Source organism: Eurosta solidaginis, chromosome 3, assembly GCF_040869045.1.
Source record: "Eurosta solidaginis isolate ZX-2024a chromosome 3, ASM4086904v1, whole genome shotgun sequence".
NCBI classification, from domain to species: Eukaryota; Metazoa; Arthropoda; class Insecta; order Diptera; family Tephritidae; genus Eurosta; species Eurosta solidaginis.
The window spans coordinates 133,753,873-133,781,144 of record NC_090321.1 but is presented as its reverse complement, the minus strand read 5'-3'; the positions used below and the strand labels follow the sequence as shown (position 1 = coordinate 133,781,144).

General features: G+C 39.6%; 1 protein-coding gene across 3 annotated transcripts in view; it reads left to right on the top strand.

The window, feature by feature from the left end:
• Positions 1-27,272, top strand: part of Lipt1 (Lipoyltransferase 1) — a 514,034-nt gene that overhangs the window by 121,996 nt on the left and 364,766 nt on the right. For all 3 annotated transcript variants that reach the window (XM_067773049.1, XM_067773050.1, XM_067773048.1), the window contains exon 2: positions 5,297-5,404. In XM_067773049.1, coding sequence (XP_067629150.1) covers positions 5,297-5,404 — 108 coding nt within the window. The remainder of the gene's footprint in view (positions 1-5,296; positions 5,405-27,272) is intronic.

The window sequence follows — 27,272 nt, the reverse complement described above, 5'->3', positions numbered from 1 at the left end:
ATAATTAAATGAAATTGTCCTTTTTCTGTTTATTTAATAAATGAAGTATCCTTCAGGAAAGATGTTGAGGTGTAAAATAGAACGATGCCTCATACTATTAAATACAACTCTGCTATGTATACTACCATATATATTCTGTCAAATAAAATGAAATTTGTATACTCTCTCTTCCGGTTTGTACTACTATTAAACGTGGCGTGTTTTTATTCACTGCCTGAAATATTTAACTTTACTACACTTCTGCACCATATAGCAGGACGGGTACGATAAGTGACTTGTAGAGTATGATTTTCGTTTGCCTAGAGAGGACTTTACTTTTCAATTGCCTACCTAGCCCAAAGTAGCATTTATTGGCAAGAGTGATTCTTCGCTGGATTTCAGAGCTGATGTTGCTAGTGTTAATGCTGGTTCCCAAATAAACGAAGTCTTACTATTTCGAAATTATGGATGCCAACAGTAGCGTGGTTGCCAAGGCGCATATGCGCTCTTTGCTCGATGACAGCAGGTACTTCGTTTTGTCTTCATTCACCATCAAACCCATCTTTATCGCTTCTTTTTCCAGTTTGGAGTAAGCAGAACTAACGGCGCGGGTGTTTAGGCCGATGATATCAATATCATCAGCATACGCCAGTAATTGCACGCTTTTATAGAATATTATTGCAGAGCGGTTAGGTTCTGCAGCTAGTAAAATTTTCTCCAGCATCAAATTAAAGAAATCGCACGATAGGGGGTCACCCTGTCTGAAACCTCGTTTAGTTTCGAACGGCTCGCAGAGGTCCTTCCCAATTCTGACTGGGCTGATGGTGTTGCTCAACGTCATTTCGCACAGCCGTATAAGTTTTGCGGGGAAACCAAATTCAGACATAGCGGCATGTAGGCAGCTTCTTTTCGTGCTGCCAAAGGCGGCTTTAAAATCGACGAAGAGGTGAGGTGTGCCGATTCTTTTTTCGCGGGTTTTTTTCCCAAGATTTGGCGCATTGTGAAAATCTGGTTGATGGTAGATTTACCAGGTCTGAAGCCGCACTGATAAGGTCGAATCAGTTGATTCACGGTGGGCTTCAATCTTTCGCATAATACACTTGACAGGACCTTATATGCGATATTAAGAAGGCTGATTCCGCGATAGTTGGTGCAGTTTGCAGTATCCCCCTTCTTGTGCAAAGAACACTTAGATTTCAATCGTCGGGCATGCACTCGTCCGCCCATATTTTGCGAAGAAGCTGATGCATGCGCCTTACCAACTCCTCGCCGCCGTATTTGAATAGCTCCGCAGGCAATCCATCAGCGCCCGCGGCCTTGTTGTTTTTCAATTGGGTTATTGCTATTCTGACTTCGTCATAATCGGGTGGCGGACATTTATTCCATTATCATCGATTGCGGAATCGGGTTCGTCATCCCTGTGCAGTAAATCGTTGTCTCCATTTAGGATAACAGAGAAGTGTTCCCTGCATAATCTAAGCACTTTCTGGACATCAGTTACATCGTTCTTACAGGAGTTTTTGGGCGGTGGTGGTGCAGTAAAAACGAAGTTTCCTCTTACTATTTTCTGTACATTTTGTACCTTCCCCCGGGAGATCTGTTTTTTATTTATAAAACCTTCCTTCTGTCGCCAATTTTTTGGTAAAATTTTCGGGCGTTATTCCTGGTGGCTAGCAGCTCAAGCTCCTCGCACTCACGCCTTTCTGCCTCTGCTTTTTTCTTCCTGAAAAGACGTCTCGCTACCCTTTTTAACTCGCGGTAGTGTTCACACACTCCTCTTGTTGCGGTCGCTTTTAACGTAGCCCTGTAGGCAGCGTCTTTTCTTTCGATTGCAACGCGGCATTCTTCATCGTACTAGTTGTTTTTCCGTGGCCGCCGTAACCAATTTTTTCCTCGGCGGCCGTACGAAGTGCTTTGGAGATATGCTCCTGTATTCCTTCAGGCTGAGTTGTGCTCTCAGAGAGTTGGTATGAGAGTCGAGTTGCGAAATCATTGGCAGTCTGTTGCGATTGCAGCCTTTCGACGTCTAGCTTTCCTTGTGTTTTTTGTTCCTTGGTTTCAGCCGCGCTGAGCCGGGTGCGTATTTTGGCTGCGACGAGATAATGGTCCGAGTCGATGTTAGGTCCGTGGATCGTGCGCACATCTAAAACACTAGAGGCATGCCGTCCGTCTATCACAACGTGATCGATCTGATTGCGAGTATTTCGATAAGGGAAAGCCATATAGCTTGATGTATCTTTTTATGCATGAACTTCGTGCTGGATATGACTATGTTTGGAGCACCGGCAAAGTCAATCAGCCTCGGTCCATTAGGAGAAGTTTCATTGTGTAGGCTGAACTTTCCGACTGTAGGGCCAAAAATACCTTCTTTGCCCACCCTGGCGTTAAAGTCGCCAAGCACGACTTATATCATGGCGGGGCAGCACTCGTATGTGCGTTCTAATTGTTCATAAAAAGCGTCTTTCACCCCATCGTCTTTCTCCTCCGTCGGCGCATGGGCGCAGATGAATGATATATTAAAAAAATTTTGCTTTTATTCGAATAGCGGCGAGACGTTCGTCCACAGGCGTGAACGCCAGTACTTGGCGACAAAGTCTCTCTCCCACCACGAATCCTTCGGCGCATATTTGTATGGCCACTCCAACAGATGTCACAATTTTTAATCTTCTTTCTTCCTTGCTTCGTCCAACGCATTTCTTGGATGGTGGTGATGTCAGATCAACCAGCCGGGCATCTGCACCAATTCCATTCAGGGAGCTGATGTTCCAGGTGCATGCCCTCAATTAATTTTACTTCAAACGTTTGTCATGGTCGTCATCAATAGAGAATGTTCCTTTTATCCGAGGCTTGTTGTTGCTTTTCATTGGAGTATGGTTTGACGTGGCGGGTCCTAAGCTCAGCGCACAACCCGCTCAGCGGGTAATTAAACATATAATATTAATATATTAAATATTCTATATATGTATATATAGAATCAGATATAATAAATGATACAGTATTTTGACAGGCCCGCAGCAATTTCCAGTATGTGTTTTTAAGACCAGGCGTTTGTTACCTCTTCAGCTTCGATAACATCTTCTACGGTTTTCTCCTTTATTTCGTTGTCAAATTCAACTTCGCTAACTTTTTTTCGACCATGCAGGTTTTTATAAGGGGTTGGCAACGCGCCAGAAAGATGGTTGTTAATTTCTTGTAGTATGTTTTCATGCTTAATACATAATTCGGGCAATTTAGCTACAGAGGGAATATGAACGTGCAATAGTTGTGTTAAACGCGGTCTTAAAACCCTCTGGAGAATTTCTATAAGCTGGATATAAGGCTTGGGATTTTGCCACAGTTCATCATATGGGGAATGTCACTATCGCGGGGAAAACATTTACTCGAGTGTTAGTTAGCATTATAGCTGATCAGTATCATGATTAAAATGATGCATGATGAACCAAACCGCTGCCAGCCTTCGAAACAGCTGGATATCACAATAACGCGACTTTAGAATGGCTGCAGAGAGCTGTTTCAGAAAACAATAAGCCGCAAGGATTAAGATGGTGGATAGAGCACTGATCTCCACTACACCAATGATCAAGGTTTCGATACCCCCAGTGGTGAAGGCGGAGGACGCGCTTAACATGCTGCAGCGGCAGAACCCGAATATACCAACACGGGATTGGAAGGTCGTTCATGTATCCCGACCCTTGGAGGAGGGCCAGTACTACATCCTTCAAATGAATAAGTAATCGGAGGATCGTTTGCACTCACATCTTGGCAAAATGACCCGGCAAAGACCATCAACATCGATAACACTCGCCAAAACCTTCAGTTCAATGGAGCTTCGAATCCTAAAGATAAACCATCGAACGAGCTCCTCCTGACTCTTGAGGAGGGTTCGTTTGATGTGGCGCTGATACTGGAGCAATGGCTCTCATTTAGAGGAAAGGTTTCTCGACTCAGCCCATAACGTGGAAGTCCCACCAGAGGAATTCAAAAAACTGGTGGATCAAGAAGGGTACAGAGGACAGCGTGTCATATGTTATATACTACAAAGTACTATACAGGTGGCCAACACGGGTAGCGTGCATACATAAGTTCGGCCTGTGGGCTTAACATCACATTGAGATCTGAGCAGGATAGAACAGGGAGGGTTTCATCTAAGGTATTGTCCCTGTAGAAAGTCGTATTGTCTATTTGCTGTGCTAGCTCCCTGCCTCTGGTGTCAGATGGCAGGCTGGAATGCCAGCGATCGTGATATGCGCTCAAATCGCCAAGCATAAGACGGTTTTCGCCACTAAGTAGCCCACAGATATCAGGGCAGTAGCCCCTGGGACAGCAGGTGGCAGGAGGAATATAAATTTTAATTATTTCTAATATATTGCTCGGTGTGATGGCTGATAAAGGCAAGGTGGAGGAAAAGACGGGGGCAAGGGCTCCCGTATAAGATATGTGGATAGTACTTATGGGAGCCGGCGTTGCGAGCAGGAGGCGCCGTTGGGCCGCAACAAGTTAATTGGGGTCACACTGAAATGACAACTCTTGATCGGGAGAAATCCCGAGCCAATCCGGTACATGTTGTTGTTGGGTTAAAACTTTACATTTTGTTGCTATTGAATTGCACAGCAGGCCATATAAATCTATACATGATAAAACATATCGCACACTAAATACAAAAGAGTCACAACTTAAAAATTTTCAAAATCGTTTTTTTTTCATAAACCAATTCACAGTACACATCTCTAACTGCCCCTTAGATTTCATTGCCATTATTTTCTTCTTTAACTGGAAAATTACCCTTATGCCAGTTTTGGTGTTTATTGCATCGCTTGCGCTCTATCAACTAAAGAGTACTATTTTTAGTTGTGCCAATGTGCTTAAGAACATGTGAATAGTTTTTTTACGCATAAAGTGTATAATCTTAAATTCTGACTATCTTGTTGCAAAAAACTTTTAAATTTGTTGTGTATTATATAAAATTGTGTCTTTTTATACGTAAAGAGTGAGTAAAGTTGCTTGTATTATTGTGAAATGTGCCTTTTTTGATGGCATAATTGTGAATGTGCGAGTAGTAAGTTTTCTTAGAAATAGTCATAATTCAAAATTGCTATATATTTTCCGTAAACAAATAATTACAATAAAATTTCGTAAATTCATTTTATAATAAAGGTATCCTTTGCCAAACTGGATTTCAGTATAACATTACAGACGTTTTCACATAAACCCTTTTTCTTCTCTCCTGAACATTTACATTTTTTTAAGTTGTGACTCTTTTGTAGTTAGTGTGCGATATGTATTTGTACTTAGTAAACATATATTTTCTTATTTATAGCTCTCTGGAACTGCTGCCAAACTTGGATTTCCGAATGCTTATCACCACTGCACTCTTTTGGCTAACACTGACAAGTCAAACCTAGACAAATTCTTGAGCAAAGAAAAGGTAAACGTTTTTTTTATTATTTTTAATTCCTTTATCATTTAATAATGCATGTATTTAAATTTACATTATAAACTAAAATAAATAAAATAAAAAAAATAATAAAAAATTTTAAGCTAAACGGTTTTATTGAAAACAATACTTACATGTAGTAATAATAATACCAAAAGCTGGAAAATAATTAGGTAGGTCCTAGGTACTAGTCATCACACTCCTCATCAATCTAGGGCGTTGATTAGACAATTAAATAAAAGCGTTGGGCGCGTGAAATTTCTAAAAATGTGAGGCGTAGCATAACCTTATTAAGGTTCAGTTAGGCTTCCATTTGACTATCAATATAAATTTGACGCGTCCAACGCTTTTGTTTAATTGTCTGATCAATGCCCTAGATTGATGAGGAGTGTGATGACTAGTACCTAGGACCTACCTAATTATTTTCTAGCTTTTAGTATTATTATTACTTCATGTTAGTATTGTTTTCAATAAAACCGTTTAACTTAAAAATTTGTTTTAATTATTTTATTTTCAAGTTTTTAGTCTTTTTTTAATTGCCTATTATTTCTCATTCTTTTTAGTTCATTTAGAGACTTATTATTACAAGGACTCCTGACAATTTGTTACAATCTTAGTCCAAATATTTTGTTGTCACTTCTACCCGACTGTATGCAATACATATTTGTTCCAAATATGAGCCAAATCGGGCATCATAGGTCGCTTTCTGTTCATGTATGTATTATGTGTTCCAAATATGTATTGTAGTAAATTTTTCGTTTGCTTTTGTTTTATCTAATATTTTTTATTGAATGAATGTTTTACAATAGATCTCTAAGTTTCTAAAAATTTACATTAACTTGCTTTGTTTCATAAGGTATTTCTATAAACTTGCAACAGTTCGGCCATCCTGACATTCAATCGCCCCGATTGTTTCCTGATTTTTATTTAATAACCAAGACTTCATATTTGCTACTTCCCATATCCATTCATACGGAACCTGGCTAACTTGAAATCCTTCAACATCCTTTAACAGGTATCGGTCATTTGACAGAACTTTCGCTACTCTATAAGGTCCTTTAAATTTTGGAACCATTTTTTTTACATGCCCCTGAAATATTTATGTAATTCTTCACCATGGCGTAATCTCCTTCGTGATAAGCTTTTAAAATCCTACCCCGATCTTTTTGAGATTTATTATACTTCTGACACTTTTCTATATTTTTTGCTGCTCTAGACCGTATCTTTTCTAAATCTCTCTCTTCCTCGTTTATATAAAACTTTTCGAGTTATTCTTTTATAAAATCTATTATTGCTCCTTTTTGTGGTATACCAAATAATGGAATACTAGGTGGTGTAAGCTTTTAAAATCCTACCCCGATATTTTTGATTTTTATTATACTTCTGACACTTTTCTATATTTTTTGCTGCTCTAGACCGTATCTTTTCTAAATCTCTCTCTTCCTCGTTTATATAAAACTCTTCTAGTTTTTCTTTTATAAAATCTATTACTGCTCTTTCGCTACTCTATAAGGTCCTTTAAATTTTGGAACAATTTTTTTACATGCCCCTGAAATGTTTATGTAATTCTTCACCATGGCGTAATCTCCTTCGTGATAAGCTTTTAAAATCCTACCCCGATCTTTTTGAGATTTATTATACTTCTGACACTTTTCTATATTTTTTGCTGCTCTAGACCGTATCTTTTCTAAATCTCTCTCTTCCTCGTTTATATAAAACTCTTCGAGTTATTCTTTTATAAAATCTATTACTGCTCCTTTTTGTGGTATACCAAATAATATAATACTAGTGTTGTTCCTTTTGCGTCGATGAAAAGTGTTATTCAAAACAAATTCAATGTGCGGCAGGACTTCATCCAAACTATATGCATTTCCAGCATTAGTAATTTTGGAAATCATTGGAGCTATAATACGATTTACTCGCTCTACTTGTCCATTAGCTTGTGGAGATCCCGTAGCTATTTTAATATGTTTTATATTATTTGTGTCCATAAATAATTGAAATTCTTTTGAAGTAAAGGCACTTCCTCTATCCGATATTAAAGATTTCGGTGTACTATATGCATTGAAATATGACATTAGACAACTTATAACTTCACTAGTCCCAGTATTTCGTACTGTAAAGAGCTTTGAAAATTTTGAGAAACCATCCACCACTAGAAACATGTATTTTTTTTACAATTCTTTAACAATATTGGACCAAAGTGATCTATATGTATCATTTCAAAAGGTAAATTTCCTTTCGGGATATTGTGCAAGAGTCCTTTACCAGAACCATTTTTTTGAGAGAATTTAATACACTTTAAACAATTTCGAATATGTGTTTGAATTTTCTCCTTCAATTTAGGAAACCAATAGGTTTTAGATATTGCATGAAAAACTTTATCACATCCTAAATGCCCCATTTCATCATGATAAAGTCGTAGAATGTTTCCTTCCATTTCTTCTGGTACATAAAATAAAATTTCCTTACCTACGTTGCGATAAATAAGGCCATTTTTCATTTCAAACATCTTACTTTCCTTCTTCTCTAACTCTTTCATAATTTCTAAAATTATCTTGTCTCTATTCTGACAAATTGATAAATTCTGCTCAAAGGTATTTTCTTCTAAAACTAAGACATTAGAAATCCTACTCAACGCATCCACATGTTGCATCCTTGTACCACTATGGTGCTCTAATTTGTAGTCAAAATTTTGTAGCTCCACAGCCCATCGCGCAATCCTGGGATTTACTTCCCGTTTGTTTAAAGTTAACGTTAATGAATTGCAATCAGTAACAATGCAAAATTTTAACCCTTGTAAATATATTGTAACGAATATTAGCAGCACTAAGGGATACTATCATCTCTAAGCCGATGCTGTGACGGACTTTTCCTTATGCCGGGGTATGCTCAGTCCGTCCAGGAACCCTGTGGGAAGAGAGAAGAATCCCTATCGTCTCCTATTAAAGAGAAATAACCTGTTTGTTGTTAAAACGTTATAAACTCTTTATTCAAATCAATTGCAAACCTACCCGGTTCTACGCCGATGGGATTGGGAAAACCCCACCGGGACTAATCTTAAACTAAAATCTCAACCTATTCGTAAAGAAAGCGGAGGTGGAAAACCACCACTTCCTCCCAGTCGGTGGAGTTGGTAAAACCCCCACCGAGTATAAAACTTAAAGATACCCTGCTCTTCCTGAAGGTTGCGGAGGTGGAAAAACCACCACAATCCCTCTAACGATGGGGTTGAAAAAACCCCCAAAGTTACTAAAATAAAGAACTCGCGAGATGAAAAAATCCCAGGAGTCCCATTCACCGCTAAACAAGGCGTTAGCAGGCTACTATACCTAGCTAGCTACTACTCAAATTCGCAAATTGGTCGCCCTTTTTTACTTGTCCACGCGCAGGTGGACAGTTGTCCTGCAACAATAAATCTTACTTATTATATGTATTTACATAAGGTATCCTACGTTAAACGGTATTATAAAAAAAATAAATGTAAGGCGCGATAACCTCCGAAGAGATCTAAGGCCGAGCTTCTCTTCCAATTTGCGTCGTGCTCCTCTTATTTTTCCCTACAAATTGGCCGGACGGGACCTACATGTTTTATGCCGACTCCGAACGGCATCTGCAAGGCAGATGAGTTTTCACTGAGAGCTTTTCATGGCAGAAATACAATCGGAGCGCTTGCCGGACACTGCCGAGGGGCGACCCCGCTTAGAAAAATTTTCTTCTAATTGAAAATTCTTATTTCTAAAATTTTGATGTTGCTTTGTCCGGGAGTTGAACCCAGAGCATACGGTGTGATAGGCGGAGCACGCTACTATCACACCACGGTGGCCGCCGTTAAACGGTATTATTCTACCCATATATTCGATTATCTACTTGTATATAAGTATTTATTTCTAAATTACATATGTAGTAATTCCCCTTGGACTGCCCCCTAGCATGCGAGTTCATTGGTACGCATCTCCAGTTAGTTAGCATTTACTTTCAATTTCCCTCTGTTGCCTGATAATTGTGTCTTGTTATTGTCAACGAGTTGGTTGCCCTTCGTAAGTAACTTGCAAGTGTAATGTTTATGGCTGCCTAGTACCCACGCTGTGTTGTTGGTATGCTGAGGTGACGTCTTTCTAGTACATTGCATTTTTTTTGTTTCCTCTTTGTGCGATGTCCGCCTTGACGGTTCGCTTGAATGCTTGCTGTGCTTGGTCGCAATTTCTTTGTATACGTATGTTTGTACATTTTTGGTGCTCTTGCAATGGGAGCTTATGTGTGTTGCTTGTTGCGTTGCTGTATTCCCGTCGTTGTTTAGAATTCCAGCCGGCTATGGGATATCTGCGAAAATTATAATGTTCAACCAAAATATTTACCGTATGCGGGCAGAGAAAATTATGTTGTTTGCGAAATAATAAATATATAAGTGTATATTAGGGCGTTTCAAAAAAATGATTATTTTATGTGTGTAAATTCAATTTATATAATTCAGGTTTATATGTTTTACATCTTATATGCACTGATATAAATTCATTGTCATATGCATTAGGGTGCTTCGAAAAATGATATATAATTTGTAATTGTAGATTATCTAGGTTCGAATGTGTGGGCCCCAAAGCCGGTGGATTTGGGTCCTCACATTCTCCCCTCACTTGCCGCAATTTGACTTACTGTCACCATTGTAAAATTCAATTCCTCGTAGCGGTCAATGCTTGCGTTCCTTATGGGGTAATCTCTCGCGATTTGGTCCTTGTTCTAATATGAAATGTTATGCAGAATTCGGTCATCAGGTTATAGCATTGGCTGGCTATGTTGTTGGCGTAGTTCATCGCCGTCTGGATCCCGTTGTCCAGGGTTGGGGCTTGCGCTTGTGCTGTGTGCTGTGTGCCACCCACTCCGGTCTTCATCTACCACCTGTTCATTGTGGATTATGTCTGCGCGTTCGATTCTGGAACCATTTGGACCTGAATTGGCGAGTGCTAGTGAACCACATATCGATACCGTGCTGTAATCCGTCTGATCTTCTTCCGTGACCTGGACTGTTTGCGATGTTGACGCGCGTGGCGTTGCTCTTACTACGGCCAGTTGCTCTGTGTGTTCCTCGGTGAAATGTTGGTTCGCGGTTCTACTACACGATGCTGATGATGGTGCGTGGTGTTGTTGCTATCGTCGTCGGTCGTCTCGTTTGTTCCCCGATGGGAGCTTCGGTGAAGCCCCCATTCGGGGCTTGGTGAGTCGCCTTCGACTTACCACGCTCACGGGGTGAACGTATACTTCTTTCTGCTGCCGGACTTGCTTATCCGACTGTGCATTCTTCAACGCTTCGAATGCCGCCTGTTGTTCTTCGGACCATTTCCACCTACTTCCCTTCTTCAACATTGACGTCAGTGTGTGCGCAACTTGTGAAAAGTCGGGTACGAACCTCCGGTACCATGATACTATCCCCAGAAATCGCCTTAACTCTCGTACGTTGTGTGGTGGCGTCAGCTCCTTGATAGCCGCAACTTTGTCGGGATCCGTGTGTATTCCTTCCTCGCTGACGACGTGGCCTTGATATTTCAAACTTTTCTTAAAAAACTCACATTTCTCTGGGTTGACCTTCAGATTCGCCCTCCGTAGCCGCCGAAATACTTCTCCTAGGTGCTTTATATGCTCTTACAAGGTTGTGCTGGTGATGATGATATCATCCAGGTAGGCAAACGTATTTGGTTCCAACTCTGGGCCAATAACACGGTCGAGTGCTCGCTGAAACGTAGCCGGAGCGGAATGTAGACCGAACGGCATCACTTTCCATTGATACAACCATCGGCCGGGCACGGTGAATGCTGTATACTTCTTGCTATCTTCTTCCATCGGGATTTGCCAATAACCATTTTTGAGGTCCAGACTGCTGATAAAACGCGCGCTACGTAGTCTATCCAAGATATGTTGTATTCATGGGAGTGGGTACGCATCTGGCATGAGCGAGCGTTGAGCTGCCGATAGTCAACGCAGAGTCTCCATTTGCCGTTCTTCTTCCGGGCTAGAACTATTGGTGCACTGTGTGGGCTGTGAGACGGTTCGATGCAACCCTTCTCTATCAGTTTGCCTACCTCCTTGTTTATGATCTCCTGCATCTTGGGTTCTTAGGGAAATACCGCTGTTTGATTGGACGGTCATCTCGCATAACTATCTTATGCGTAGCAACGTTGGATACTCCTGTCATCTGTTCGAAAATCTGTAATTCACGCTTTAGAAAGGTACTCACCGCCACGTCACTCCTCACGTCTTTCTCGATACTTGCGCTACCTTCGTCCTCCATCATGGTTGTACACGTTACTATCTCCTGCGCTCTCTCTTCTGATCGTAGCGTTATTGTTTCGTTGCCGCACCTCAGCTCAAATTTAGCATTTGCCAGATAGTATGTCCCTATCACTATGCTGTCGACTAACCCAGGGCGAACTAACAACTCATTCTGATGCACTTGATCCCCCAGTTTTACCTCCGCGTCCACTGCCTCCGCTATCCATGCTACACTGCCATCGCCCATCACCACTCGTGTCTGTATCTTCTTGAATCTCCGTGCGCCTATTTTCGCCGCTGTCTTCTCGCTGATGAAACTTCGTGTCGCCCCCGTATCTACTGACGCCATGACTTCTTCTCCATCCAGGGTTACTGCAGCCAAGATTCGCCCTTGGGCCTGCCTAAATGTGCTTACTGAGTACGAGGTTGGGTTTGTTGAGACGCCACCCCTCAATACCAATGAGGTCTCTGCCCGTTTCCCTGCTGTCCACGACAGCAGTCACGCGTTAGTATACCTGCCAGCTGAAATCTCTTCGTTCGTTGCGACACCCATGTGCTTAGTGTCCGCTTTCTCCGCATCGCCTGCATGCGTTCCGTGGATCGATGGGCCCTTGGTGTGGTATCGTCGCATGCTCTGGCGTGCCCGTTTGTCGTTGCGCCTCCGGTCTCCGATCTCCTTGTCTCTCATCTTCGTGCATATAGTGATAGTGCTCGGCTGGCCGTCGAGGCACAAAGGTTTTGCCGCTGGCCTCAGCGTTTCTTTCTCCGGTATGATGTTCGCGTAGTCCTCGGCCATGCTTACCAGTTCCTCTAGGCTGGTGAACTCGCTCCGTTTGATGTAAAGCTGGAACTCTCGTCGACAATTTCGGTAAATCCGGTTCAGCTTCTGCTCAACGTTGTAGTCAGCGTGAGGCATGAGTGCCTGTAACGATAAAACGTAATCTTTAAACTGCTCACCTGCTCGTTGCGTACGCTGCCGGCTGTCCTTCTTGAAGGCTTCCCACTCTTGCCACTGCCAGTTGTTGTTCCGGTACCACACCAAGGCCTTGTCCTTCAGCAACTTAGGTAACGCTCGTGGGATGGAATCGGGACCAACTTCGTAACTGTCGGCCAGCTCCTCCACCCGTTCAATAAAACATATCGGGTCCTTGCCACCGTCATATTTCAGACTCCATTTACGTACTCGATCCATTATATTTGTATGCCGTGCTGGTTGGTACATCGCGTATATCTGCTGCTCCTCGTTTCTGGGTGTATCGACCGGATCCTTCTTCTGCCCCATCGTTTGATTCGCGGCTGAAACTCCGCTGCTGCCTGGTAACGCTAGCTGGTCGCCAGGCCTTGGAGTTGTTTGTCTTGGATGCTGGGTCTCTAATTCGATGAAACGGGCCTCGTGGTTTAACTCGCTACCTTGCGCTTGGATGAAGCTCGCCAAGCGCTTTCGTAACTCATCCACTGTTCCACTGCTCTCTAGTTCAAATTCTACCGCTTACTTCACCAGCTCCTCGCGGTTGAGGTAATATACCCACGTGACTCTTGCCATTGTGTCTATGTGTCCCTCGTTGGTTTCTGTATGCTTATATCCTCCCTATCCTCTGTGGTTATCCTCGTGTTTTTACTTGTTTACCATGAGTCTATGTATTCAGAGTCCCTGCTCGGGCGCCATTTGTGACGGACTTTTCCGTATGCCGGGGTATGCTTAGTGCGCCCAGGATCCCTGTGGCAAGAGAGAAGAATCCCTATTGTCTCCTTTTAAAGAGAAAGATCCTGTTTGTTGTTAAAACGTTATAAACTGTATTCATATCAATTGCAAAACTACCCTTAAAGCGACGGCGACGGAGGTGGGGAAACCACCGTCGGTTCTACGCCGATGGGTTGGGAAAACCCCCACCGGGACTACTCTTAAGCTAAAATCTCAACCTATTCGTAAAGAAAGCGGAGGTGGAGAACCACCACTTCCTCCCAGTCGGTGGAGTTGGTAAAACCCCCACCGAGTATACAACTTAAAGATACCCTGCTCTTCCTGAAGGTTGCGGAGGTGGAAAAACCACCACAATCCCTCTAACGATGGGGTTGGAAAAACCCCCAAAGTTACTAAAATAAAGAACTCGTGAGATGGAAAAATCCCATTCACCGCTAAACAAGGCGTTAGCAGGCTACTATACCTAGCTAGCTACTACTCAAATTCGCAAAATTGGTCGCCATTTTAACATGTCAGTGGACAGTTGTCCTGCAACAATAAATCTTACTTATTATATGTATTTACATAAGGTATCCTACGTTAAACGGTATTATTCCACCCATATAATCGATTATCTACTTGTATATAAGTATTTATTTCTAAATTACATATGTAGTAATTTCCCTTGGACTGCCCCCTAGCATGCGAGTTCATTGGTACGCATCTCCAGTTAGTTAGCATAGTTACTTTCAATTTCCCTCTGTTGCCTGCTAATTGTGTCTTGTTGTTGTCAACGAGTTGGTTGCCCTTCGTAAGTGTAATGTTTATGGCTGCCTAGTACCCACGCTGTGTTGTTGATATGCTAAGGTGACGTCTTTTTAGTACATTGCTTTTTTTTTGTTTCCTCTTTGTGCGATGTTCGCCTTGACGGTTCGCTTCAATGCTTGCTATGCTTGGTCGCAATTTCTTTGTATACGTATGCTTGCACATTTTTGGTGCTCTTGCAATGGGAGCTTATGTGTGTTGCTTGTTGCGTTGCTGTATTCCCGTCGTTGGTTAGAATTCCAGCTGGCTATGGGATATCTGTGAAAATTATAATGTTCAACCAAAATATTTACCGTATGCGGGCAGAGAAAATTATGTTTTTGCGAAATAATAAATATATAAGTGTATATTAGGGCGTTTCAAAAAATTGATTATTTTTTGTGTGTAAATTCAATTTATATAATTCAGGTTTGTATGTATTACATCCTATATGCACTGATATAAATTCATTGTCATATGCATTAGGGTGCTTCGAAAAATGATATATAATTTGTAATTGTAGATTATCTAGGTTCGAATGTGTGGGCCTCAAAGCCGGTGGATTTGGGCCCTCACAATGCTAAGCAGTGACTTGCATGCACATCAATAATTCAATCATTATGTCTACACATATGTACATACACGCAACGGAGAAGCAACGCACAACCACAAGCATAAATACACATGCAAAAATACTCCCGAAAGTATGCAATGGTTGTGCAAGTGTCGCTCACACATACAAACACATTGCAGATATCTTATCTGAGATGCTACCAAAAGTATGCAATTATAATTGTGTTCACACATACACGCGCATATGAAAAACGTAGTAATTTTATAGCTGATGGCCAGCTAGTAGATTCTGGAAATGGAAGCGCATAGAAGATGCGAACGAGAAATCACAGAATATAAAAAGGCAGCAACAGTGGAGGCGCGGCAATCAGTTTGATTTAAGCAAGCTATCAATCAGTTGCGAAGTATAAGTGTTTATTGTGAAGTACTTTAATAAAGGCCATTTTGCATTATTGAATAGTGGAGTTATTTATTCAACAGTTTAGTGATTCGAACGTTAGTAGAAGGTTGAAAATAAGAGGAATTACTTTAAATTCGTTACAATTCCAGAGGACAACAAGGACATGGCAAAGTTAAGTGAGTTGAAAATCCAGCAACTGAAGAAGGCGTTGGAGGGCCGTTGATTGAATACAAGCGGCATTAAACTCGAACTTCAGACACGACTACGAGAGGCAATGGAAGCAGAAGGAATTAACGTGGAAGAGTATGCCTTTCATCTCGATGGCGACGAGATAACAACAAAAATTGAAGAGAAAAACGAAACATCGCAGACAGTTACGAGCACAGACTTGAACACGATTTTGGCTGCAATATCTGCTCAAACATCGACAGTGTCATCTCAACTGGCAGAACAGAAGACATATATGGCATCACACAGGAGACACGTATAACATCCAAGATTGAAGCCCAGGAAAGACAAATGTCATCTCAACTGGAATCGCAAGAGATACGTTTAATATCCAAGATGGACTCACAGGAGACACGTATATCCGAAATGTCGTCACAAATAACATCCAGGATTGAAACACAGGAGGCACGTATACCCGAAATATTGGGACTAATTTCAGCACAGGTATCATCGCAGATCTCTGCACAACTAGAAGCCCGTATGGACTAAAAAATAATGCAGATTGAGAACAAAATCGAGGCTGAGGTAGATGCTTTAAAAGGTCGTATACAGGAGCTGCAACTAAATCGGCCAGTTGTTTCAGCAAGCAATACGAAGGTAAAAGCTCCATCTTTTGACGGCTCTGTTCCTTTCCAGGTATTTAAGATCCAGTTAGATAAGACCGCAACAGTGAACAACTGGAATGCTGAAGATAAAGTTGCTGCACTATTCGTGGCATTGAAAGGATCTGCTGCTGAAATACTACAGACGATTCCCGAGGGAGAGCGGAACAACTACGAAACTTTGGTGAGTGCTCTACAGAGGCGATACGGAAGCGACCATAGAAAACAGATATACCAAATTGAGTTGCAAAACCGTCACCAAAGAGCGAATGAGACTTTGCAGGAGTTTGCCTCGGATATTGAAAGATTGGCTCATCTCGCAAATGCGGACGCACCCGTGGAATATATCGAGAGGGTAAAAATCCAGAGTTTTATAAATGGCATACGGGACGTGGAAACGAAGCGTGCTACATACGCAAACCCAAAGCTGACATTTGCTGAAACGGTATCCCATGCACTAACTCAGGAAACAGCCTCACTTTTAAGCAAGCCAGCGTACAAAGCCTATCGTGTGGAAGTGGAAAGGCCAGATTGGGTAGACACAATTTTGGAAGCACTGAAGGGATCACAACAGAAAAATACGGGAGTTATGAAATGTTTCAAGTGCGGCAACCCAGGTCACATTGCACGTCATTGCAACACCAACCCTATATACTATAATACTTCCAGCAATGTAGGTGGTCGTAAACGCAGAGCTGAAGGAGATGAGCAAATCTCCAAGACCAATCGATCGTTAAACTAAAGCGAGTCAGCCGCAAGGGGCGACAGCTGGCTCCCTCAATTGAATGCCCCATAATCTCTATCTCACAAATTGGAAGAAGGTCAAACAATCTTACTGTCGGAGGACATGTGGATGGAAAGGAACGTTTACTAAAGTACTGAAAGTTACTGAAGTAGCAATTGGGAATGTCACGGTACTACACAATTTTATAGTGGCAGAGATTGTTGATGAAATCATAATTGGAGTGGACTTCTTAATCGATCCAGGCATCAAGATCGATATGCAAAGCAAGACGATGCGATATAAGAACATGGATGTACCACTTGCTACGAGAGAGGCTACAGCAGTAAACGAGTGCTGGTGGAAGAGAGTCAGCAAATACCACCAAAAACCACCAAGCAAAGGTTGATGGAGATTGTGGGACAAACAAATTTTGGGTTGTCGAAGCAGCAAACAAATCAGCACCGAACATAGTTGGAGGAAAAAACCCTGGCTATGACAAAACATGATGGACGTATTCCGGTAAGAGTACTCAATGAGTTCAAGTCACCACTCAAACTGACAAAAAGAGCTATATTGGGAAGATGCCAAGAGGCTGAAATAGTTATTAACTGTGAACAGCTCCAGGAACACGTTTCAACTAGCAAGACTGATCTTTCAAATGACATCACGGCATGGACGGAGGGGCTAGATCAAGATTATCAGAGTAAGGCAAAGCAACTGCTCCTAAAGTACGCAAACATATTTGACCAGGATGGTTCCAAACCAGGCCGCACCAATGTTGTGAAACATCAAATTGAGACTGGAGACGCGAGGCCGATACGTCAAGCTCCTTGTAGTGTTCCACTGGCCAAGCGGGAAGTTGTGAGTCAAATCGTACAAGAAATGAGCGACAGCGTCGGAGATGGTCTTTGGCAATTTACAGTAATGCCCTTTGGACTTTGTAATGCACCAGCTACTTTTGAGAGACTCATGGATCAGGTATTGAAAGGACTGCATTGGAAAACATGCTTGGTATACCTGGACGACATCATCGTATTGGGCAAGAACTTCGATGAACCTCTTAAAAACTTGGAGGAAGTTTTCCAGAGAATAGCTGGCGCTGGTCTGAAACTAAGTCCCAAAGAGTGTGCGCTGTTTAAAAAGGAAGTAAATTATTTGGGTCACAATGTAACGACAGAAGGCATATGTACTGCGAATGAAAAGATAGAGGCAGTAAAGGATTGGTCAAGACCACAGAACTTGCATGAATTAAGAAGTTTCCTTGGGCTGTGCACATATTACCGCCGATTTGTACCAAACTTTTCCAGCATAGCCCATAGCCTCCATGAGATTGCAAGAAAAAATAAAGCTTTTGAGTGGAAAAAGGAGCAAGAGGTGGCTTTCCAAACATTGAAGGAGCGTATGTGCACTGCCCCAATGTTGGCATATCCGATTCCAGGAGCAACATTTATTCTAGATACCGATGCGAGTGGATATGCTGTAGGAGGCGTTTTGTCACAACTGGTTGATGGACAGGAGAAGGTAGTTGCATATTACAGCCGTTCAATTGGAAAACCAGAGAGGAACTACTGCGTTACACGGAGAGAACTGTTGGCTTTGGTGGAGTGCATTAAACATTTTCACAAATACCTCTACGGCCAGCGATTTCGCGTCAGGACAGATCACGCAGCGTTGAAATGCCTTCTGCAATTCGTAATTCGGAAGGACAATGGGCACGGTGGATCGAGCGACTACAAAGCTATGACTTTTCCATTGAGCATCGAAAAGGTAGTACCCATGGAAATGCTGATGCAATGTCATGAAGACCATGTAGTTTGGAATGCAAACACTGTTCAAAGGCCGAGGCTAAAGAAGACATTATAGATGCCCGGCTAATGACTATAACTTGTACGGATGAATGCGACAAGGAACAACTAAGAAAGTCTCAGCTAGAAGATACAGATCTCTCACATGTCATGCAAGGGCTTGAACGAAACGAAAGACCACACAGGGAAGAGATGTCAGCAGAGAGTCCCATTGCGAAGTCATATTGGGCACAGTGGAACAGTTTAGAATTAATATCCGGTTGCTTGCATCGAGTATGGGAGAGTGAGGATGGTCAATGCAAGAAGAAACTAATAGCTGTTCCCAGAAAGAGGATTCCTGACGTGCTCAGCGAGCTGCATAATGGTCCAAGCGGAGGTCATCTTGGAATCACAAAGACGCTCGAGAAGATTAAACAGAGATTCTATTGGGTTGGTTGCCGTCAGTCGGTCACTGAGTGGATTGCGAACTGCGAGGTTTGCAGCAGAGCGAAAGGGCCCAAAACCCGAAGTTATGGCCAGATGAAGCAATATAACTCAGGTGCGCCATTTGAAAGGATCGCTATGGATGTCGCAGGTCCATTTCCTACTAGGAACTGCGGAAACAAATGTGTACTGGTGGTTGTGGATTATTTCAGCAAATGGCCAGAGGTATACCCAATCCCAAATCAAGAAGCGGAAACAGTAGCAGAAGTGTTTATAAACAATTGGGTTGCAAGGTATGGGGCACCAATGGAGTTACATTCTGACCAAGGCAGGAATTTCGAATAAGCTGTGTTCCAGGAAATGTGTAAATCATTAGGCATTCGAAAAACACGGAAAAATGGATTGCATCCTCAGTCCGATGGTATGGTGGAACGTTTCAATAGAACCTTGGAGGAGCATTTAAGGAAAGTAGTAGACAAGTACCATAAGGAGTGGGATGCCCGCATACCATTATTCTTGATGGCTTACCGATCAGAGACAACGGGCCAAACCCCGGCAAAAGTAATTTTTGGCAATGACCTTCGACTGCCAGCTGATTTGAAGTTTGGGATAGATGCCGATGCGGAGAGAAATGTCAAGAAATCCACTGGTGTTGGAAGAAGAGATGAGAGAGATACACGATCTTGTAAGGCAACGATCAAAGATTATGAGTGACAAGATGAAAGCCAGATACGATAAAGCAATTCGGAAGGTTTTCAGGAAGGAAATTTGGTGCTGTTATACAACCCACAACGAAAAAAGGATTTGTCCCCGAAATTGCAGTGTAATTGGGAAGGCCCATACAAAGTTATAAAACGGATCAACGATGTAGAGTACCGCATACAAACCATTGGCAAACCACGAACCAAAATGAAAGTTGTTCATTTGGAAAGGCTGGTAGCGTCGAGATATTTGTCTGATCGGGACGATCTGACTGGCAGTGTAACGAATATTAGCAGCACTAAGGGATACTATCATCTCTAAGCCGATGCTAAGCAGTGACTTGCATGCATATCAATAATTCAATCATTATGTATACACATATGTACATACACGCAGCGGAGAAGCAACGCACAACCACATGCATAAATCTGAGATACTCCCGAAAGTGTGCAATGGTTGTCCAAGTGTCGCTCACACATACAAACACATTGCAGATATCTTATCTGAGATGCTCCCAAAAGTATGCAATTATAATTGTGTTCACACATACACGCGCATATGAGAAGCTAAAAACGTAGTAATTTTATAGCTGATGGCCAACTAGTAGATTCTGGAAATGGAAGCGCCTAGAAGATACGAACGAGAAATCACAGATTATAAAAAGGCAGCAACAGTGGAGGCGCGACAATCAGTTTGATTTAAGCAAGCTATCAATCAGTTGCGAAGTATAAGTGTTTATTGTGAAGTACTTTAATAAAGGCCATTTTGCATTATTGAATAGTGGAGTTATTTATTCAACAGTTTAGTGATTCGAACGTTAGTATAAGGTTGCAATAAGAGGAATTTCCTAAATTCGTTACAATATTCTAAGCCTCCTTAATGCGTAAATTATCGCCAAAGTTTCTAATTCGAAACTGTGATACTTGGTTTCTGCATCAGTAGTACGTTTTGAAAAGTAAAAAATTGGGTGGAATTTCCCATCCCCTTTCTTTTGCAAAAGAATAGCGCCAAACCCTCGAGAACTTGCATCGCAATGAAATTGAGTCTCGTCCTTTGGATCATATATACATAATGTAGGTGCTTCCATCAACTTGATCTTCAATTTTTCGAAACATGCCAATTCTTTTTCACCAAACTTAAAACCAACATCTTTTGGTATTAAATTATACAATGGACCAGCTTCAATTGAAAACCCTTTAATAAACCTCCTAAAATATGAACAGAGTCCTAAAAAGCTATGCACATCCTTACTATTTCTTGAAATATTAACTGCATCTACGTTATTTTTATCGGTCCTAATACCATATTTTGTAATCCCGATGTAATTCCGATTTCATAAACTTACACTTATCAATTCCACAAGTATACACGGTTTTGGATCTGGGCAACTAAAAGTGATTTTTAAGTCAATTTATGACGCTGAATCCGAATCTGCATTCCGTTTTTTAAGATTGATTCTAGTTTTTAATATAGTCAATAAATTCATTTTTTAAGATTTTTGTCAAATAATATTCATTTTATTAACTTAAAAGTAACAAATCAGAAATGAAGATTGGCGGAACTTTGCCTTTTGTATTGTTTAGTATCTGTTTCGCGTATAAGAGTCCAACAATAGTCGCTCATCATGCCTTCATCCCAAAATCCTTGGTATCGTCTTTCAATGTTGGCTAGATCTTGGTGTAACCGTTCTCCCTGTTCGTCGGTCGTATCACCCAAGTTTTCGGGAAAAAAATCGAGATGGGAATGCAGAAAATGCATCTTTAGAGACATCCGAGCTCCAATCTTGCGATAATTTTCCAACATATCGCCAATAATTTCCTCAAAATTAGGGGATTTGTGATTACCAAGAAAGTGGTGAACGATATTTTGAAAAGATGCCCACGCGGCTGTTCATCGGGCGTTAAAAATTTTGTAAATTCTTTATCAGCCATTAGTTTTCTAATATCAGGTCCGACAAATATTCCTTCTTTGATTTTTGCATATGACAATTTAGGAAACAACTTGACTAAGTACTGAAAAGCCGGTCCTTCACGGTTTAATGCTTTGACGAAGTTCTTTCTATTGTTTGTTTGTTCAAGGGCATTGCTTGAATATTAAGAAACCATCTGTTTTGTATGAGGGTTGGTTATACTTATCTTTCCTCAAGTGGGCTGTATGTGTGTACATATGTGTGTGTATGTGTGATAGGTTTAGGTACCTTATCCTGTTTGTTTTGTAAGTATGTATGTATGACAATATTATCTTAAATTCTAGTGGACTGTATAACTTTACTTATTTTAGAGCGGCGTAGTTATATGTTCATACTTTTATGAACATTCTGCCATTTTTACTTACTTATCAAGCAGTGCCACCATTTAAAAGCTGCTATAACAGCACAATGGTGCTATCATGCGAGATCTCGGAAACTAGAATCAATCTTGAAAAACTGAATGCAGATTCGAATTCAGCATATCAAATATAGTTAAGAATCGCTCTTATCTGCTCAGATCCAAAAGTTGACCTGAATTTGTAAACTTGTGTTCTTAGTTGAAATTTGTTACTCACCAATCTATCGAATACTTCCTTCATAATCTCTAAATGATCATTTTCAGTAATCGTTGCAACCATTATATCGTCCAAATAAATGGCAACTTTTTCCGCGCGTATGAGATCATCAAATACATAATTTAAAAAACGCTGAAAAGTGGAAGGGGCATTCTTAAGCCCAAATGGCATCCTACAAAATTCGTTATAGCCCAAAGGAGATACAAACGAGGTGTATTTTATAGAATCTTCGTTCATTCGTACATGGTAAAATGTACTCTTTAAATCAATAGGGAAAATACAGTTTTATTAACCAATCTATCTAGAAGATCGTCAATTAATGGTATCGGATAGTTATCTTTCAATGAATTTTTGTTTAAAGTTCTATAATCTACACAGAGCCGTATATCACCAGTTTTTTTCTGCAGGCCTAATCACATTTTTCTGCAATAAGTCATCTAATATTTCTTGAAGTTTTTCCTTTTCATTATAAGCTAGTCTTCGTGGAGGGATATGGAAAGGCTTCTCATTATTCAACAAAATTTTCATTTCACATGTAGTTTCCGGTTCATCAGGGCGTTCACAGCACAAGTAGCATTGTTTAAATATTTTATCAAGTTTCCTTTTCGTATCATAACTTATCTCATCATTGTCAATACATGTATATTTTTCCTCAATACTTATTTTCATTAAATTATAACACTCATTTTCATTATTATATTCTTCTTTTGTACATATATTTGGATAAATTTTTAATTCGCATTTAATAATTTTCAAGTTATCTCTTCCTAAAATTACCGGATATGTCATTGTATCATCCGGAACGACATACAAAAAAATCTACATCTTTTTCATTATACGAAATGATACATTTTAGTTTTCCAACTATTTGAATATTCCAAAAAATTGCGCTTCAGAATTAAATTTTTAAATTTTTAAAAGAAGAACATAAGGCACGAACTGTTGTCGAATACAGCTGATGGGACTACCAGTGTCAATTAAGGTACCTAATGTTAAACAAAATTTATATCCATCCCTAATAAACTATAATTTATATACCTTACATAATAATCGGGATCTTCTTTTTCGCGTTTTGGCTTGCGACATTCGCCTGCCAAATGTCAAAGGGAATTACAGTTGAAACATCTACTCAATTTTGATTGTTGACTTGTATTAGTATTATTATTTAAATTATCAACTACTCGTTTTTTATTAGGTAGTTTAACTCTTTGAAACGCTTCAAGTAAACTTTGCTTATTTTTAAAACGTTGCACTTTTGCTTGCGATCGTAAAAAATAATCAGGAGTTCCCTCTACAATGTGTTCTATTAAATCAGGATCATTAATGGAAAATTTGTTAGATAAAATCAACTTTTCGTTGAAATATTCCTGAAAATGACTCATTAATCTGCCATTTCCTTGTTTCAAACTCTTTCATTAAGACTAACCGGCTTGAGCGATCTTCAAATAATAACTGCATTTCTATAAGTAAGTTTGCAACACTCATTGACATTATATCAGATCGCGAGTAAAACCATTTTAAACTCAACCTTACAACTTAATGGAAATGAGCGTTTTCATATTATTTTCGTTCAAGTTGTACGATCCTAAGCTTGCTATTCCACAATCATTTTTACTTTGTTCGCAATTAGCCTTTCTCAATATTTCGTTTTCTTTTTTAAGCAACTCGTTTTCCTTTTTCTGTAAGTCATTATCGCGTTTCATCAGTTCTATTTCTCTTTTAAATAACTCCCACTCATTTTTCTGACTACGTAATCCATTTTCTTCCTATTTTCTCTTTCTTGGTTACGACCACGTCCCGCATCACATGCATCAGCACACACGTAACGCTCATCATCCTCACACACTACGGTATGATTGTTAGCATTTGCATCGCCTGTATTAACACTTTCGACATCGTATGCGATTTGCTCTACTGATTTCAATGTTTTCTACAGGCAGAAATTCACCTAAATTTGGCAAACTAGCCAAACGAATCATCAATTCATTTTTTGTTCCACTAGTCTCCTCTCCAAATTTGCGCAGCATTGTCTTCAATTGCGCGACTGTATAAGATTTTAAATTATTTAAAATATCATAATTAGGCGTGTCCATCACTTCTGAAAATTGTAGTAGATTTTTCGTTTGCTCTTGCTTTATCTAATATTTTTTACTGAATGAATGTTTTACAATAGATCTCTAAGTTTCTAAAAATTTACATTAACTTGCTTTGTTTTATAAGGTATTTCTAAAAACTTGCAACAGTATGGACCAAATCGGACCACAAATACGATTTTTTTGAATATCTCGATCCTTGCGCCACCTAGCGGCGTTTTTAACAGGTCGCTTTCTATTCATATATGTATTATGTGTTCCAAATATGAAACAAATCGGAGCACAAATACGATTTTTTGAAATGTTTCGATCCATGCGCCACCTATTGGATTTTGTTTTTCTTATTATTGCATTGTCATCGGGTTCTGAACTATATTCCAAGTTTCAAGATATAGGGTTATTTACTTTATTTAAATATACTATATTAATGTATATATTTAGGCCTGTTCTGAATTCCGACTCGGAATGAAAAGTAAAACGACATTGATTTCGACTCAGTTTCTATTTGGTGTTCTCAATTCCGATTGTAAAAAATCGATTCGAAGTCGATTTCGAATCGTTTTCATTCCGATTCGGTAACCAGTTTAATCAGCTGTTTTTGTTTATGTGTTTTGTTTTAAGTATCATAAAATTTTATTTTAATTAAAAAAATGCCTGCAGATATGGTTTTTGGATGCGCAGACGCAAGAAGACGTGCTATTGTGCGTGCGAATCGTAAAAATGCGCTGGATCGGAATTCAGAACAGGTCGACTTCATTTCGATCAGCATCGATTTGTTTGCCTAATAGATTTCTTGATAGAAGTTTTTAAAGAAAGATTTATTTTGCCAATTTAACTCAAATTTAAATAAAATAATACATACAACTCTTCCAAATAAAATGAAGAATTAAAAAAAAATTATTTGAAAGACAAATATCGCAACATTTGTGTATAATCTGCCAATTAATTTTCATTCCGACTGCTCAGAGGCAATACTTTTCAAACCGATAATTTTTGGTCGGAATCGAAATTGAGAACACCAATCCATTTCGATTCCGAAAAAATTGATCGGAATCGGAATTCACAACAGGCCTGATTATGTGTTCCAAATATGAGCCAAATCGGACCACAAATACGATTTCTTTCATAGGTCGCTTTCTATTCATGTATGTATTATGTGTTCCAAATATGGTCCAAATCGGAACACAAATACCATTTTTTTGAAGATATCGATCCTTGCGCCACCTAGCAGCGATTTTTTTCATAGGCGTTTGCAGTATGTATTATGTGTTCCAAATATGAGCCAAATCGAACCACAATACGTTTTTTTTTTTAATATCTTGATCCTTGCGCCACCTAGCGGCGTTTTTTCACAGGTCGCTTTCTATTCATATATGTATTATGTGTTCCAAATATGAAACAAATCGGACCACAAATACGATTTTCTGAAATGTTTCGATACATGCGCCACCTATTGGATCTTATTTTTCTTATTATTGCATTGTCATCGGGTTCTGAACTATATTCCAAGTTTCAAGCTATAAGGCTATTTACTTTATTTAAATATACTATATTTTTGTAAATTATTTTTGAATTACTTTACTTTGAATATTTTTTCAAAAAGAAAAATTTTTTGTCAGTGTTTATAAATTTTCAATGTGAATATTAATATTTAAAAATTTAAATAAATATAAAATAACAATTTTTTAAAAATAAACTTGATCATATAATACATTTGGCGATCCTGCATTTTATCTGAAATTCCCTATTACACAATGTGAACTTCAAAAGAAAAATAAGAGAGGAATGTGCATACAAATAAAATCATAGCTCTAAACATATTTTCAACGACAAATAATTGTTCTTCTTAACTAAGAACCCATACAAATTAGTGAAAAAAAAAATAAATACAAATAAACTTTGAAAAAATTAGAACAATGAACTAAATAAATGAAAATACAGCAAGATACATATCGGACTATATGAGCACAGTTATAAAATCTTTATTAATACTAATCTAAATTAAACAAGTGAAGGTGTCTAAGTTCGGGTGTAAGCGAATATTATATACTCAGCGTGAGTTTCAATTGTACATTTCATTTCAGATAAATTACTTTTCTACATAACACGTGGCACCGCCCGTTTAAAAAAAAGTCTCCCCATTTCCTCTTACAATAAAACTTGATAAGTGAAATATCATTGATTCAAAACTATTTTTTGTTATAGTTTATTATTCTAGCCTACGACCCTTTTAAACTTGTTTTATATCTAAGTTGCCGTGGTCTTTAACCGATCCCATCTATTTTTACTATATATACTACTATAAGGAAAATATGTGTACACAACTATCTCGCTTAAGGATGGAGGAACATTTATCAACATGTATCATTAAGAAGGAACCAGACAGTACTGTGTTGATTGGAATCTGGTGCATTCCAACAACGTAAAAAACATGCTTCTTCATGAGTCACTGACCGGAATCGTATGTATTCCGGCAGTATACTCTTATGGGTCAGGCATCGAGCTGATTGGAATCCGGTGCATTCCAACAACACAGGTCATGTTACTTTTTTATGCCTTGTGATGGCGTATCCTCATTACACTGCTCTTAGCACTGCCGGATTCCCATGACATGCTGATTGGAATCTTGTTGATTCCAACAGGAAGATTGGAATCCACTGCATTCCGAAATCATGCTGAGCGGAATCTGATGCATTCCGCCAGTATAAGATTTCGGCATAAGATATTATTTCTGCTCATATTTCTTATTATTATTATATTCTGAAATTAAAGAGTAATGTTCATTAATATTTCTTTGTTTGTAATATAACATTGTTGAAATCTCGATATATCTTAAATTTTATCTTTTGAGGTGTATATTTATATATCTTTTATATTATGCAGTCGACCATAGTTTGTCGTCGACTTTAAATAATAAATAAATAAATAAATAAATAAATAAATAAAATTTCATTACGATATGTTAATTTTTCTTCGAGTTATGGCTCCCGAAACACAGAAAATTGCCACGCCCATT